This window comes from Equus caballus, chromosome X, assembly GCF_041296265.1.
Source record: "Equus caballus isolate H_3958 breed thoroughbred chromosome X, TB-T2T, whole genome shotgun sequence".
Taxonomy (NCBI): Eukaryota; Metazoa; Chordata; class Mammalia; order Perissodactyla; family Equidae; genus Equus; species Equus caballus.
In genome coordinates this window covers 8,448,296-8,466,736 of record NC_091715.1, presented here as the reverse complement: position 1 = coordinate 8,466,736, position 18,441 = coordinate 8,448,296, and the positions used below count along the sequence as shown (strand labels likewise).

The following is an 18,441-nucleotide window of genomic DNA, read 5'->3' as shown; positions in this document are numbered from 1 at the left end:
ATACATTGATGGATGAACGGATAAAGAGGATGTGGTATACATATACAATGGAATATTATTAAGCCATAAAAAGAAAAAATCTTGCTATTTATGATAATATGGATGGACCAAGGGCAATAAATTGAAAACAATTATAAAGGGAAAAACATATATGCATTCATATACATGTATACATACATGCATGAATTTAAATAATACATGTATGTGTTTATGTTTATATATACATGGCTTTGAATATTAATATACACACACACACATATACACATAAAATTCAAAATCCTGAGTCCTGAGAGTGAGTGACTCAGCCCAGACACCTGGGAGAGTTCAGCCTCTGGCACTCTGGTACAGGGAAAAGCAGCAATGAGGTAGAGAAGGAGCAGTGAGTAGAGGAGCAGGGTGGGAGGAAGACCAGACAAGTGTGGCAGCCTAGAAGCCTAGAGGAGAAAGGGAAGACGTGGCAGGTTAGAGGAGACGATTGCTGGGATACATAGCTCCCATCTACTCTCTACCAGAGGCTTGTGGAGTAGTAAGAGAGAGCCAGAGGGGCTTACTGGTCACCTCTGATTAGGGGTGTAGCCCCATCCCTCCCCAGCACACAAATTTGGACACTGTCAGTGTCCCATCCTCCAGAATAATGCAGCAAACAGTTTGTTCCCAATGCCACTTACCATGAGGGCGGGAACATCATAGCTTGCTAAGGTGGTTTAATACAGTGTCCAGTCTAGGCAACCTTCAGATGGCCAGAGGTTCACTGTGGGTGGCTGGGAAGGTGCAAGGACTGGGAAGAAACTCCCAGAAGTGTTCAAATACAGGAGGCATTAGTCATTTATTGTTGGCAAAATCCAGACTGGCCTGGCAGCCTGGGCCCACCTCTCCACACCCCAGCCATTCTTCTTTGTTGTCAAGAGAAAAAAAAATCAAGTCACACATTTTTAAATTCATGAATAAGAAAACAATACCATCCTATTTATATTTGCAAGAAAACTAAAACAATCCTCAAGTTAGATCGGCACGGCTGTCTTGGCCACTTTCTGTTTCCATAGCCACTAGGTCAACTTTCAAAATGAACATAAGCACTCACCTGTATTTTTCATAGATGAAATGAAACGGCAGGGTTTGGAATCTTGCATTTTATTTTCCATTCTCTGGGTAAAGTGAGGTTATTAAGTCACTCATTTGTTCTCTTGGTCTCTCTTCCATCCTCCTATAAGGTAAATGATATCTGGTTTTGACTACCTTCTTTGCACAAAATGTGTTATGCATTTTTAAAGAACAGCATAATTCACTCAGTTTTACTCACTGCAAGAATTCTCCTGGGAATGTCACAAAAGGACGTTCTTCTAACTTTTCTACCTCTACCATCCTCAATTTAAATAATGATTAAATGATTTAAATATGATTAAACTATGATAACAATGAATTATAAGGCTTCTTTCACATTTTTCTGCACGAGAAAAAACGTTTACTCGAGAAAAACCCATTTTACTATAGAGGGAAACCCATTTTACTATAAACAGGAGTCAAGAATGCCAATAAAATCAAAGAGCAATAAGGTCAATGGAAAGTGTCCACTAAACTCCTTTCAATGCTGGAATGCATCTTTGTTCTTAGGGGATTAGCAGATGGGTGAAGTCTTCATGGATAAAGGAGGCATCAGCTCTCTAGGATGTTCCCAGAACAACAAAAGAATGACAGAGGAGGCTGTTTTATTTGTGCATATAAAGACAAGAGGCCTGACTGCGTTTGCGTTTGCTGACTAACCCGTCAGTCACTCAGGAGGAAGCACACCTTTCCCTAAAGGATACCAAAATCTATTCTCCAATTGTGCATGCAAATCCAAACTACTGGCCATTTTCCTCATCTTTTCTACTTACCCTTTTCCAAGTCGTGGCTTACGCTCGTGGGCTCTGGCACCTCCTAAGTGGCCTCCTCTATCTTTTTCCCCTCTGGTGTGTCTGATCACCCTTTCAGCACTGCCAACGCAATGTCCTTCAAGTGCCCTCAGTCTGCACCCAGGCTCCTTCCTGCTTCCTCCCTCATTCCTTCACTCTTGTTAACTTTCTGAGCAGTCTTTGTTTATTTATGGCACATATTCCCGGTAGAAGTTATTTTCACATAGTCATGCAACATGTGTGACTTGCCAAGGCCACAGCATGTGTAGGAAACCAGTTTTCCCTTCCTCTGTCTCTGCCTGGCAGCCTATTGTCTCCTCCCATTAGCACCTGCAGCAAACTCACAGCCTAAAGTTGTGACAGTACCATGATATCCAAGGCAACCAAGAGCATGGTCCTAAACATAGAATTATTTCAATGCAAGACAAAGCGTAACACAAAGCTAAGTAAGAGGCGAACAAGGCAGATGCTTTAATATATGTCTTTATTAGTATTAAATTGAGTCAAAGTAATTTCTGGCTGTCATAAGAGTTCTTTCACAAATTATACAAAGTAGGAGCACTGTAAATTAAGAAATTGTATGGCCATGCCAAATTCCTGATAAAATGTATTAAAAGGATACTGAGAGGAAAAAAATAACTGAGAAAAGAATTTCTAAGCTGTCTTTGTCAAACACGATATCAGTTCTTTCTAAGTCAGAAGCACTGAACTAGAGGCAGAAATTATTATTACTCATTACTTTTAGTTCACATTGAATTAACTAGAGTTGAAATAATGTTTTCTTTAGTCATACACAATATATATGACTTCAGTCATAGCTTATGAGTGAACTATGAAATAATCTGTGTCATCATTATTGTAATAAGTCAAAAACTTTAAGTGACTCCCCACTACCGACACCCAGGGTAGTCTAGAGGGTGCTACAGACCTTCGCAATATCCACTAGTTCCACCAAAATCTCCTCAAATATCCACACAACCTAAATAAAAGCAGTGTGCTTGCCATACAAACACATCTTCATGACAATTTCTGCAGACATACACCTCCAACCAGGTTACTACCTCTAAACACCGTGAGTTATTCCTGGTCCTTCCTCTAAGATGCAGAAGTCAAGATGAGATTAAACGTACAAGGATTTTATTAGCAGAAATGCCTGTGCGAAAGGAAATATGGATGGAGCCAGGCAAGGTTAAGAGAGCTGACAGATCCACCTTCATTTGGGTGGAAGCATCCTAGACCCCTTTACTGTCTAAGGAAGGTTCAGCAAAGCTGTCTGGGAGTTCTTGAGCCCAAATCACAAAGTGTCTGTCTCCTGGAACAGTATGCCTTAGTATCCCCATTCCACCCAGTCATTGTTGGGGAGCAGCCCATGGGAGGCAAGATCCACAACGGATTCCAGAGTACAAAAGCTGGGGCCCTGGGACAACTGCTCCCTATGTAGGAGGTCTGAGAGGTGCATTCTCAGGTCCAACACACTACTCATAAATAGAAATTCAAAAGTTTACAGCTGTACAATAAATCTTGAGCCTGGCATCCAAAATTTCTCTGATGTCCACCTAACCTACATGCAAACCTTAATTGCTAGGACTTCCTTTTTTGACACCTTTACACTAGTCTAAGTACCCCCTTGGTCCCCATATGAGCCCCACAGATGATCAAAAATCTTTCTCGCATGCTGTCTCCTCCCTCTAATACTTTCCTCACCTAAAACCCTCTTTTCAAGATCCTACCTACTCTATAAGGTCCATCTGCAATGCCAATGCAACACTGAGACTGTCCTCAAAACTCTTCCCCTACCCTATCTGACCAACCCTTACCCTAGTACGAAGGTTCTCTCCTGCCTCAGAACTTCCACGGGACTTCACCAACTTGGAGATGGGCATTGAGAGTATTAAGCACTTTCTACTCATTTTAGTTGTTATAAGTTTTATCTCCATAGCAAACCCCAGGAAGGATTGTACACATTTCAAGTTTCTATTCCTATAATATTGTGCAAACAGTAAATTGAATAAATGAATGAATTAATGAAAGATAAATTCTGGTCTGGTGTATAGCTACTGACCCCAGACTAAAAATAAAGCTAAAAGACCTTTATTTCTTATTTTCATGTTTGTGATTTTTAAAAATTTTATAAGATAAACAGGAATTATCAAACCCAAAGTAATATTGATTCTAACATTCAAGGCAAAAACCCCCATAGGCCTGGGACGGGACATCATCACTGCTTCAGTCATGGAGAAATCCACACAGTATAATTAGCTGACATAAGAAATCAACCCAATAAATGACTATTTTGTGAGAGATTTAAATATAAGATCCTATTAAGTTAAACAAGGAGGCTATTAGACTGAGGCGGCTCTAATGAGTAAGCAAACCAAAATCTAAGCTTGTAAATATCTCAAGGTTATGAAACCAAAACACGAAGGACAACCAATCACAAACAGCCAACTAGGCTTAGCGCTATCCTTCTGCCATTTCTCTCCAAAATATTTCCCCAAGCTCCTGTTGGTGGAGTGTTCCTAACCACTTCTGGTTTGGCACTGCCTGATTCAAATAAACTTTTGCTCAAATAAACTCTTAAAAATTTTAATATGCCTCAGTTTATCTTTTAACAATCCTAATAATACCTCTTCAGCTATCTATCTCCTTTTCATCAGATATCACTTGTCTCAGATCTCAGTGTCAACCTCCTATCGGAGCTTTTGGCTCTTGATCACTTTTGTACCAAATATATTCACAATTAATATAAAGAAATAAAATCATTAAATGCCTTGAAGTTGCTTAAGAGTTCCACAGCAGAGATTTAACTTCTTCTTTATTAAAAAAATTAAATACTTTGGGAAAAATTTCAATTGAATTCAAGAGTCTTCGACTAAAAAGAAAATCTCCAGGTTGATTCTACTCTTAGTGAACAGAGAACCTTGTAAACTCTTCAGTAAAAGAACAATCAGTAGTAAATGAAGATTAATCAATCTTCATCTCTGAGGATAACCAGGAATTTGAGCTTTATAGAAAACCTTTAAAGCTCCTCCCACCTCACCTGAAGCAACGAAGGGATAATCTATTCCTAACTTGGTTTAGGAAAAATCCAACTGACTTATAAAACTTTTATCTCTTTCATAGGTTCATTTAAAATCAGGTTTCAAGAACCTCATAAGATGCTTCCAAGGCAGAAACATTCTCTCCAAGACAATTAATCTCTTTTAAATATCATTAAAGTGTGATTGGCGCAGAACCCTTGGGGAGCTGACACCCAGAGACAGAAGAACACATTACTAATAGCTAGTCAGGTGCCAACTGGCTCTAAGTTGCCAACTCCCTTTCCTGGAAAAACCAAGTGTATCTGAGCAGAGGGACCCTTGATGATAATCAGGAGACATTCTCTGGCATAAATATACCGCTTGGTAATGGAAGAATCAGGATTGTCAATGCCACCTGAGTCATGGGGTGGCTTCAACCACACAGTCTAGATATACACTGGAAGCTGACCTTCAGAAAAGCCTCAACCAAGTTCTTCTCCTTACACCTCAATCTCAGAAAGTTGATTAACTTGAGAGATAGTAACCACATGTAATGTTTCCTTAGAATAAAATAGACAGCCAAGAAACACAGCAACCCATTCTTAAAGAGAAAACAAATTGAGAAACTATTCTTTCCAAAATATATGCCTATTGTAGATTTCAAGTGGTCTGGCAAATGTGTTCTTAATTTTATATTGTCCTGAGAGTATCCTTGCTGCATTTAATTGCTAATTTGACTCATTGAAGTCAACAATAATTCTTGGAAGTTTGCAACACAAAGGCAGAAGTTAAGCAAAGTTGTGACAGTCCAAATGCTTAAGTATAAAGACCAGGAAAAGCATACCTCACAATATGAATATGTCCCCAAAGAAGGAGAAGGACATAGGCAAAGTGAAAACATCAGGAAACAGAAAGCTTTTCATTTGAAGTGGCAGCAGCAGCTCGTCTACACTCTATGGGAAACCACTTAATGTAACAAGGGACGGAGGCAGGGTGGTAGAAAAGATAACCCCAAAAGCAAAACTCTTAAAATACGTGGAAAAAGCAATTTCAGTAATTCCCCTGTGACCTTGAACCTCATAATTATTTCTAAAATAGTGATAAACTGAATAACAAAGCAATCTTAACTACTTAGCTTCTAAAACATGAAAAGGCAGAAACTCAAAGTCTTAGAAAGAGGCCTTCCTCACTTTACACAAAATGGAGGAAATCTACGATTCTAATATGGTTTTTATTTTTTTTAACTACTTTAGAAAATGTCCACCTCATCTCAAGAATCTGTCTCAAAATGATCAATTCCAAGTTTGAAAGAACAGAAGTAAATATATTTTTCAAAATTTCATCACGTGAAAACCTGAAATTCTTTTTTAACACTGCATGACAAAACCTCAAAACACTGCATAATGCTGTGCTTTGCTGGTTTGTGCTTCCTGCTTTTAGCTATTATCAACTTCATATTGCAGAGAATAAAAATTGATATCCTTGATAATTTTGTCCTTGTCTGAAAGCGAGGTTCTTCCCATGTGCAGCAAATGAATAATTTTTTAATTAAATAAATGTCAAATAGTTCAGTTCAAGTATAGGAATGGCCTTAATAAGCCTATATTATGTACACAAGTGTTGAAGAGCATGGTGAGGAAAGAAATAATATTTTCACACCTTCAACTGTTTATTAGAACCAGGGATAGGAAAAAATAAATTATTTTGACAGCTACATTTTAAAGGATTTCTGCAAGTATAATATTTGCTTTCTTAATAACGTGCACCATAAATATGTATCTTCTTGTAAATTTACCTTAGGAGAATAGGAAGAAGCCTCATTTACACAAGAGTATCATAAACTGATTCCAAGTACATTTCACAGGATACTTTATAGTCAGAATCAACTTCTTTTCTTCTATAAGAGTTTTCACAGTAAGCATTCTTTTAAAGTACAGATGAAACATCCTACAGGATAGAGTATAGACTGGGCCACAAAACAAGTCACAATAAATTTGAAAAGGTGGAAATCATATAAAGTGTGTTCCCACCATAGACTCTGAGAAAGTGGAGTGTGGCCCACTTTACTAATGAAGCCTGGTGCTTCCTCCTACTGACACACAAGTAATTCCTAAATAGAAAGAATGATTGTGTGGCTCAAATGGCATGAAATGGCTAAATGGGAATATCCCAACCTCCTCCTCATCCATCATCCACTTTTCAGCCCAATAGGCTGGACTCTTATTTTCAGATAATATCCAATGAGGAGGGAAGTTTTGTCACTGGATCAAAATAAGGACGTTAGTCATACTAGATGAAGGGATTTCATTAACTTCCTGGTGATAAAGAATTAAGAAGTTAGACAACAACTACCAGCCATGAATACCCTATCCGGCAAAGTTATCCTTCTGATATGAAGGAGAAATAATAGCTTTCCTAGACAAACAAAAGCTGAGGGAGTCCATCACCACTAGATCTGCCTTACAAGAAATGCTGAAAGGAGCCCTCATACCCAAAACAAAAGGGCAAAGATTTACAAAGCTTTGAGCAAGGTGAGAGACAGAAGCAGAAAATTGCAACTGTATATCAGAACAGGTTAGTAAACAATTACAATGTAAAGCCTAAAGGGAAGAAAGCATCAAAAATAACTACAACAACTTCAACTGGGTAACAAACTCATAACACAAAAAAGGATAATTTGTGACAACAAAAACATAAAGGGGAAAAAGAAAAAGACAGAACCTGCATAGGATAATGAAGATAAGATGCTAGCAACAGAAAAAGGACTATCTCATCTATGCGATCTTTTATACAAACCTCAGGGTAACCACTAAACAAAGAATCAGAGCAGAGTCACAAAACATAAACAAAGAGGCAACTGAGAAAACCATCACAAAAAAACAGCAAACTGAAATGGCAGACAGAAATACAAGGAAAAAGAAACAATGGAAAGATAGAACAACCAGAAAACAAAAGATAAAATGGCAGTATTAAGCCCTCATATATCAATAATCACTCTAAATGTAAATGGATTGAATTTACCAATCAAAAGACTCAGAGTGGCTGGATGGATTGAAAAACAAGATCCAACAATATGCTGCCTCCAGGAGACCCATCCCAGTTCTGAAGATAAACATAGGCTCAGAGTGAAGGTATGGAAGATGATACTCTGAGCAAATGGCAACCAAAAAAAAGTGGGTGTAACCATACTTATATCAGACAAAATAGACTTCAAGCCAAAAAAGATAACAAGAGACAAAGATGGACATTATATAATGATAAGAAGGACATTCCACTAAGAAAACATAACACTTATTAATATATATACACACTTAACATAGGAGCACCAAAGTATACATAGCAACTATTCACAGACCTAAAGGGAGAAATTGACAGCAACACAATAATAGTAAGGGACCTTACCACACCACTTACATCACTAGATAGAACACCTAGACAGAAAGTTAACGATGAAATATTGTCCCTAAATGAAAAAACAGACCAGATGGACTTAATAGATACATATAGAACATTCCATCCAAAAGCAGCAGAATACACATTCTTCTGAAGTGCACATGGAACATTTGCAAAGATAGACCATGTGCAGGGAAATAAAACAACCCTTAATAAATTTAAGAAGATCGAAATCATATCACACATCTTTTCTGAACATAATGGTATGAAACTAGAAATCAGCTACAAGAAGAAAGCTGGAAAAGTCACAAATACATGGAGACTAAACAACATGCTACTGAACAACTATTGGATCAATGAAGAAATCAATGGAGAAATCAAAAAATACCTGGAGATAAATGGGAATGAAACACAACGTATCAAAACTTATGGGATGCAGCAAAAACAATACTAAGAGGGAAGTACATAGTAATACTGGTCTACCTTAAGAAACAAGAAAAATCTCAAATAAACAATCTAATACAATACCTAAAAGAACTATAAAAAGAACAAAGCCCAAAGTCAATAGAATGAAGGAAATAATAAAAATCAGAGTGTAAATAAATGAAATAGAGACTAATATGACAATAGAAAAGATCAATGAAACTAAGAGCTGGTTTTTTGAGAAGATAAACAAAATTGACAAACCCTTAGCCACATTCACTAAGAAAAAAAGAAAGAAGGCTCAAATAAATAAAAAGAGAAGTGCAAGAAGAGAAATTACAACAGATATCACAGAAATAAAAGGATTATAAGAGAATACTATGAGAAGCTATATGCCAACAAATTGGATAACTTATAAGAAATGGATAAATGCTTAGACTCATACAACCTCCCAAAACTGAATCAAGAAGAAACAGAATCTGAATAGATCAATCACAAGTAAAGAGATTGAAACAGTAATCAAAAACCTCCCCAAAACAAAAGTCCAGGACTAGTTTCTCTGGTGAATTCTACCAGACATTCAAAAAGATTTAATACCTATCCTTCTTAAACTTTTCCAAAAAACTGAAGAGGAGAGGATACTTCCCAACCCGTTTTACAAGGTCAACATTACCTGATACTAAAACAAGACAAGGACAACTCAAAAAAGGAAAATTACGGGACAATAATACTGATGAACACGGATGTAAAAACTTCAACAAAATATTAACAAATTGAATACAAGAATACATGAAAAGGATCATACACCACAATCATTGGGATTTATTCCAGGGATGCAGGGATATGATAAAAACGCTCAATAAAATGAGAATAGAAGGAAAGTACCTCAACATAATAAAGGCCATATATAACAAACCCACAGCCAACATCATACTCAACAGTGAAAAACTGAAAGTCATCCCTCTGAGAACAGGAACAAGACAAGGGTGCCCACTCTCACCACTCCTATTCAAAACAGTATTAGAAGTCCCAGCTAGAGCATTTAGACAGGAAAAAGAAGTAAAATGTATCCAAATTGGAAAGGAAGAAGCAAAACTGTGACTATTTGCTGACGACATGATTACATATACAGAAAACCCTACAGAATTCACCAAAAACTATCAGAAGTAATTAACAAATACAGTAAAATTGTAGGGTACAAAGTCAACATACAAAAATCAGTTGCATTTCTATAGACTAACAACAAACTAGCAGAAAGAGAAATGAGGAATACAATCCCATTTACAATCACAACAAAAAGAATAAAATATCTAGGAATAAATTTAAGCAAGGAGGTGAAAGACCAATATGCTGAAAACTACAAACCATTATTGAAAGAAATTGAAGAAGACATAAAGAAATGGAAAGATATTCCATGCTCACAGATTGGAAGAATAAACACAGCTAAAATGCCCATACTACCTAAAGCAATCTACAGATTCAATGCAATCCCAATCAGAATCCCAAGGATATTTTTCACAGAAGTAGAACAAAGAATCCTAAAAATTTATATGGAACAACCAAGACCACAAATAGCCAAAGCACCCCTGAGGAAAAAGACATAGCTGGAGGTATCATAGTCCCTGACTTCAAAATATACTACAAAGCTATAGCAATCAAGACAGCATGGTACTGGCAGAAAAACAGACACACAGATCAATGGAACAGAATTGAGAGCCCAGAAATTAACCCACACATCTATGGACAGCTAATTTGACAAGGGAGCCAAGAACATACAATGGAGAAAGGAAAGTCTCTTCAATAAACGGTGCTGGGAAAACTGGACAGCAGTGTGCAAAAGAATCAAAGTAGATCATTATCTTATACCACACACAAAAATTAACTCAAAATGGATTAAAGATTTGAATGTAAGAGCTGAAACCATACAACTCCTAGAAGAAAATATAGACAGTGCACTCTTTGACATCAGTCTTGGCAGTATCTTTTTGAATATCATGTCTCCTCAGGCAAGGAAAACAAAAGAAAAAATAAACAAATGGACTACATGCACAGCAAAGGAAACTATCAACAAAATGAAAAGCCAATCCACCAGGTTTTCTAGGAGAAAATATTTGCAAATCATATATCTGATAAGGAGTTAATATCCAAAATATATAAAGAACTCATACAACTCAACAACAAAAAAATGAACAACATGATCAAAAAATGGGCAGACGATCTAAACAGATATTTTTCCAAAGAAGATATACAGATGGCCAACAGGCACACGAAAAGATGTTCAACGTCATTAATCATTAGGTAAATGCAAATCAAAACTACACTGAGATATCACCTCACACCTGTCAGAATGGCTATTATTAAAAAGACAAGAAATAACAAATGGAGTGGATGTGGAGAGAAGGGAACCCTCACACACTGCTAGTGGGAATGCAAAATGGTGTAACCACTATGGAAAACAGTATGGAGATTTCTCAAAAAATTAAAAATAGAAATATCATATGATCCAGCTATTCTACTTCTGGGTATTTATTCAATGAACAGGAAAACACTAATTCAATAAAACATATGCACTCCTATGTTCATTGCAGCATTATTCACCATAGCCAAGACTTGGAAGCTACCTAAGTCCCCATCAACAGATGAGTGGATAAAGAAGATGTGCTATATATATATACAACGGAATACTACTCAGCCATAAAAAAAGATGAAATCATGTCATTTGTGACAACATGGATGGACCTTGAGGGTATTATGCTAAGTGAAATAAGCCAGACAGAGAAAGACAAACACCATATGATTTCACTCATATATGGAAAATAAACACAGAGATAAGGAGAACAGATTGGTGGTTACCAGAGGGGGTGGGGGAGGGCAGAACAGGTAAAAGGGCACATATGTATGGTGACAGCTTTTGGTGGTGAACACAATGCAGTCTATACAGAAGCTGAAATATAATGATGTACATCTGAAATTTACATAATGTTATAAACTAATGTGACCTCAGTAAAATAAATTTTTAAAAAAGAACTAGAAGATAACAGAACCTCACTGTATATCTGTTAGAGGTTTTTTTTCCTGTATATTTATACCTAAGTCATTGTAGGTAAACTGCATATAATTCACATTCCAGAGTGTGAGTTTAGCCATTCTGAAAATTTCTATTGTCATCATACAAAAGCTAAAGTCAAATACTTCCTAAAACCCTTTATTAACAAAATCCATAAGATGAGTTCAAAAACTAAAAGTTCAGGTGCCAGCCCCATGGCTGAGTGGTTAAGTTCATGCACTCCAGCTTCAGCAGCCCAGGGTTTCCCCAGTTTGGATCCTAAGCACGGACCTAGCACCACTCATCAAGCTATGCTGAGGTAGCATCCCATATGGCACAACTAGAAGAACCTATAACTAGCATATATAGCTATGTACTGGGGGGCTTTGGGGAGAAGAAAAAAAAAGACTGGCAACAGATGTTTAGCTCAGGTGCCAATCTTTAAAAAAAAAATTAAAAGTTCATTTCTTAATTCTTTGTATTCAGAATACATAAAGAACTCTTGTAACTCAATACCTTAAAAATGAATAAAAGATTTAAATAGATATTTCACCAAAAAACAGACACAAATAAATAATAAGCATATGAAAGGATGTGTATATCATTGTTCAGAGAAACTGGAACCCTTATATACTGTTGGTAGGGATGTAAAATGGTACTGCCACTCTGCAAAACAGTTTGGCAGTTTCTTTAAAAATTAAACTTATTGGGCCAGCCTCAGTGGCCTAGTGGTTAAGTTCAGCACACTCCACTTTGGTAGCCCAGGTTTGGTCCCTGGGTGTGGACCTATACCACTCGTGCATCAGTGGCCATGCTGTGGTGGTGGCTCACATACAAACAAAAGAGGAAGACTGGCTGTGGATGTTAGCTCAGGGCAAATCTTCCTCAGTAAAAAAAAATAAAAATAAAAAATAATATAAAATAAACTTATCATACAAACCAGCAATTCTACTCCCGGGAATCTACCCAAGAGAAATGAGAACATATGTCCACACAAAGATTTGTATGTGAATGTTCACAGCAGCATTATTCATAATAGTCCAAAAGTGAAAATAACCTAAATGTCCATCAGCTGGTAACTCTATAAACACGATGTGGTATATCCATGGAATGGAATACTGCTCAGCAATAAAAAGAAACAAACTACTGATACATGTTACAACATGGATGAACCTCAAAAAATTATTCTAAATTTAAAAAGTCAGATGCAAAAGACCATGAAATTTCATGTATATGAAGTTTCAGAAAGGCAAATCCACAGATATAGGAAGAAGATCAGTGTTTGCCTGAGCCCTGTGGGGGTCGGGGTACAGGTCTGGGAATGGATTAGAAATGGGCTCAAGTGAAAACTCTAAAACAAGATTGTGATGATGGTTACACATACTCTGTAACTAAAAATTAAAAAAAACTTTGGGTCAATTTAATGTAAAATCTTTATTTTACAAATAAGAAAATTGCCTACTTCAGCCCATAAAAATATCCTTGAATACCCTTCCAGTACCTTTTGTCTGTGTTTCATATTTGAATTCTGATATTACTTCCTAATTTTTCATGTTGAAGATTCTATTTCCCATGGGATTAAGAGCACCATAGAATATAGGGCAAGAATTTGTGCTGGATTCTTGATAAGTTAATTTGAACTGAACTTGCTTGATTTAAATTCATAGGAATAAGCTTGGTGAGACTGAGCCATTCTCCTGAATCGGATCTAACATAGTGGCTTTTCCACTCCTTAATTACTCAGCTTGTACTGCTGCAAATTCCCCAAACATAGACAGAATACTCATATCCAGGGCAAACAGAAAATAGCCTCTAGGATTAAAAACAAAAAAACAAACCACAAACTGTACTCTCATTGTGAATTAATATTTATTTCTGTTTTTCATCATTAGCAGTATGGAGAGTCCTATATGTAAGATGAGGGGACACGCTGGGTGAGCTCTGAGATTCCCTCCAGTTCTCACATAAACCACGACCCCTGATTATTCCTATTATTTATCTCTGCTCACTATTATCTATTTCTGAAGTAGTTAAGCATGAATCTATCTTTGTCACACTTTTACCATACCCTGAAAGTAAGATTTGTTTCAGACCCAGGATAGAAGAAACAAAATCTCAGCTTTTAGAAAAACTGAATCCAGGAACATTTCAAAATAATTTCCTCAAAATCCAACATCAACATAAATATTAAAGATTGCTAAATTAAAGATTGACCAGTAGGATTTTTTGAAAAATGAAAAGGAAATGTATTGAAATACAAATCTCTTTTGTCAGTTTAAAAAGGAACTGAAATGTAAACTAAAGTATAATTCATAGTCCATAATATAATTTATAGTCAGAAATATAATTTGTAGTCAGAAACACAAATTCAGTCAAACACGGCCATGGGCAGTCTGGATGCTTAAACTCTACCCAGAAAGGCTGTGAGGAAAGTGATTTATTATTTTAAGGATTAAATTTAGGTATTGTTGGGCTCATATCTTTTTATTTGATATTTCCTGGTATTAAGGAGTGAGTGGAACACGGGAAAATGGAGAAGTGATTCTCTTTAGGGAATGGACTGGAGGAAATTATTGAAAAATGGATGTGTTTCACTTTACTTTGTTCAACTGTCAGACATTTTTGTCATGAACATTTACTTCCTTTACATTTCAAAACCTAATAAAAATTATCAAAGAACAAAATAAAGCTTTTTCACTTCCTCATATGCATTTCCCTTGAAAGAAAGGGGGAGGGGCTTTAGCAATAATGAATTTAAAAAGAAAAAGCCTAAACTTTGCCAACAAAATTATTTAGATTCAAATTTCACAGTACCCCAGGCATATATTTGTCTTAAACTTTCACCAGAGCATAATGATTAGGCTAATCTTTCTCCTCTCTAAATAGTGAGCAACTCTATAGTTGGCTCTTGGTCTTATTTATCATTTTTTCTCTTGTGCATAGTACGTTGCCTGATATACATTATTTGTTCAATAAATGTTCATTAAACTGAATTAAACCACTGAAGCTCTGCCTCCTCCAACTCCCATCTTTGTAATCTTTGATAAATCAGCTTTCTACATTCAAAGTAGTGAGTGATAATAACTACCTCACAGATTGGTTGATTAAATAACACAATGTATATAAACCACTTAGCACAGTGCCTGGAATGTAGTAGTCTCCATTCACTCTCATCTCTTCTTTTAAAATAAGTCTCTTTCCAATTGCAAACAGTAATAATTTTCACAAGGTAAAAAAAATCAGCAGTCCTTTATCTGGCTTTTAAATGCCACTTCGAAGGTCGCAAAGATGGGCCAGGAAAAACATAGGTCTTGGTATGTGTTTCAGGAGTCCCAAGCCCTCTCATACATTTAGTGACTTGTTAGAAGGACTCACAGGATTCAGCAGCAGTTGGACTCACGGTTATAGCACATTACAGTAATCACCAAGGGGAAAAGACCCATCAGGAGGAGTCTAGAGGAATCCGTGCCCAGATTTCCTCTGTTCTCTCCCTAGCACCAGGAAGGAATACGTTTTTTCCTCTAGCAAGGAGATGCAGCAACATGTATGCAGTGTTCTGCCTGGTGAGGCCTGCTTGAGACTCAGAGTCCAGGGTTTTTATTGGGGGTTTCTCACTTAGGAATAATGATCTTCCACAACTGCCAAATTTCCAGATTCCCAGAAGGAAGCAGGTGTCCAGTGCACCAGATGGGCAAAACGATCTATCACTCAGAGAATGTTTCAAAGGCGCAGTTCCCAGATGCCAGCCATAAGAACGCCATTTAAAGACAGCAGCCTCAGGCCTGCTATGTTAACTCTTCCCTGCACACATGGCAAGTGATAAACTGGGAGAAGAGGGCAAAAGTTACAGGGAAGAAAAGTAATAAGAATTGGGGAAATCGGAGAAAGGACAAAATGGTTGAAAGGAAGAGAGAAAATGAAATAAGGGGAGGAAAGCAAGGAAAGAAGATAAGAGAAAGGAAAAGAAAGTGTTCACCTGGCTGACCCCACCTGGCCTCTGATATCTGCCACCTGACCCTCTAGAACCCTTGCTCAGTGCTGCTCTTCCCAACACCCTACCTCACACTCCACTTTCTATGATGCCACATCGTACATGCCCACTTTTCATCCCCTCTGTTTATATACACATCTGTTCCCTTAGTCCTGCTGCCTTGGTATAATCTGGCTGCTCTGATAAGGAGCGAGAAGGATGAGGGTGAGAAAGCCCAATAATGATGAGATGAGATTAAATAGGAAAAGGCATTTGAGCTAAATAGAACAAGATGGCAATAATAGGGTTCCAGAATCCCTCTGAACCTTGAAAGAAAGATGTAGTCCTTCTGGCTTTAGAAGACAAGAAACACTGGGAAAACGTCATGGCAGAATGAGCTCTTCTGAGTATACTTTTAAATTACAGTGGCCTCCTTGACTTCTGATGGGTCATTGGTTACTTCTTTCATTTAAATATCTAGAGCAAGTTTTTTTTTGAAAAGTTGAAAGGTTCTAGGGTTTTATTCTTCTAACTCTCCCTTTTTTGACTTCTGAGTTCATAAAAAGAAAAAGAAGATAAAGGAACTATTCCTTGCCTTAGTGCTTTTGTAATTGAAAAATATGATGGATCCTTTTCTCCTTTTCTCACATTTTGTATTTTAAAAATTGCTGTCAGACTGAGGCTTTGCCAAGTCTCAACCCCAAGTGAAATCTTAACAAGAAAACTGAAAGATGTATAAAAAGCAGATGGATTATAGGTATAATCATACAGCCTACACATGTGTTATGGTTTTTTAAACAAGTTCATCTCTCTTGTGTTAAATGTATAATATTAGTTATTATTATATTTATGTACTGAAATATATATCCTTTTATCATTCCCTTTTCTTATTATCAGGAAGGTTTCACTTCTGTAAAAATACATATATATCCCCCTGGATAAAAACAGACACCCTAGATGAGAGAAGAAATTAGGAGGACCATGATAGCTTTCTATCTTCAGTTACCTAGAAGTCTAACACAAAGAAGAAGGAGGAAGATATTTTCACAACTCCAGACAATGCAGGTTGAACAAATACAAGACAACTTTCATCAGGCACATTAAAATCTCTAAAGGAAAAACTTAATGTCACTTAGACCATTCTAAAAATAGAATGGGCTGCCTTATTTGGTAATTGTCAAGTGAGAGGCATTGTCACTGAGGGAGCTCATGACTGGAGACCTCGTATTAGTGAGACTCTGAGGAATCGGTGGAGAGCCTATGAAATGACTGGATGGAAGAGTGAACAGAGGGATTCCCACAGAGTCCAAAGACAAAGATGGGCTACCAGGAGTGAATTGAGAGTCTGGGAAACCTTATTGACATGGGACAGATTCCAAAAGCTTTGTTGAAGTGGGTCACATTGCCAAATATAACTAAAGAGGTCTGAAGTTAAAGTTTAGCACAGACATAGAACGGAATTCCAGCTGAATAGAGAGAAAGGGACTGGGATTCAAGAGAGACCTTAAGGGTCAGCAAAGAGAGGTATACTAGTCAGGTTAGGTCAGACTATGTGGAGGTAACAACTTAACCCTGGAATCTCCGTGGCTTAATACAACAAAGTTTATTGCTCAAAATACATTTTCCAAGGCAGGTAGGTAGGGAGCTCTGTTCCACACAGTCATTCTAGGGCCCAGGCTCACAGAGGTCTGGTGCCTTACAGCTGCTTCATCTAGATCACAGAGGCTCCAAGGTCTCTGAATATAAGAAACAGGAAAAGGCAGGAACACAGAGACTTTTAAGTGACTCAGACCTACAGTGAGGCTTCACCTCTTCAGACATTCCCATTGGCCAAAGCTCAGTCACATGCCCCAACCTAACTACAAGGGAGGCTAGGAAATGTAGGGGAGAAAATGGACATTTGGTGAGCTCTCTGTTGCAGAAAGGTGCACTGCTCCAAGCCCAGATAGAACTCTGTGTCCAGGTGGAGGTGCCACATTTTTTATCTCAGCTTACTCTGCTATAAGGCCTTCCTTGCCTGGCCATTAAATACATTCTGAATTTCTGACACGGTGAATTATCATTGTATGAGCATTCAAAGAAAAGCCAAGGAATGGCCAAAATCCAAAACACTGGCAATACCAAATGCTGACAAGGATATGGAGCAACAGGAACTCTCATTCATTGCTGGTGGGAAGGCAAAATGATACAACCATTTTGGAAGACAGTTTGACAGTTTCTTACAAAAGTAAAGACACTCTTACCACATGAACCAGCAATTATGCTCCTTGTTATTTACCCAAATGAGCTGAAAACTTAACGTGTACCCAAAAACCTACACACAGATGTTTATAGCAGCTTTATTTATAATTGCCAAAACTTGGAAGTAACCAAGATGTCCCTCAGTAGGTAAATGGATAAATAAACAGTGGTACACCCAAACAATGGAATATTATTTTGCACTGAAAAGAAATGAGCTATCAAGCCATGCAAAGCCATGGAGGAACCTTAAGTGCTTATCACTAAGTGAAAGAAACCAATCTGATATGGTTACATACTGTATGATTCAAACTATATGACATTATGGAAAAGGCAAAACTATGGAGGCAATAAAAAGATTATGGTTTCCGGGGGTTGGGGGGAGGAAGGGATGAATAGGAAGAAGACAGAGAATTTTTAGGGCAGTGAAAGTGTTCTGTAAATACTATAATGTAGACA

The 18,441-nt window shown here is 37.3% G+C and overlaps 1 protein-coding gene across 4 annotated transcripts in view; it reads right to left on the bottom strand.

The window, feature by feature from the left end:
- Positions 1-18,441, bottom strand: part of FRMPD4 (FERM and PDZ domain containing 4) — a 798,322-nt gene that overhangs the window by 736,734 nt on the left and 43,147 nt on the right. For all 4 annotated transcript variants that reach the window (XM_070257124.1, XM_070257121.1, XM_070257123.1 and 1 more), the window contains exon 2: positions 1,082-1,204. In XM_070257124.1, the coding sequence (XP_070113225.1) occupies positions 1,082-1,142 (61 nt within the window). In that variant the 5' untranslated portion in view covers positions 1,143-1,204. The remainder of the gene's footprint in view (positions 1-1,081; positions 1,205-18,441) is intronic.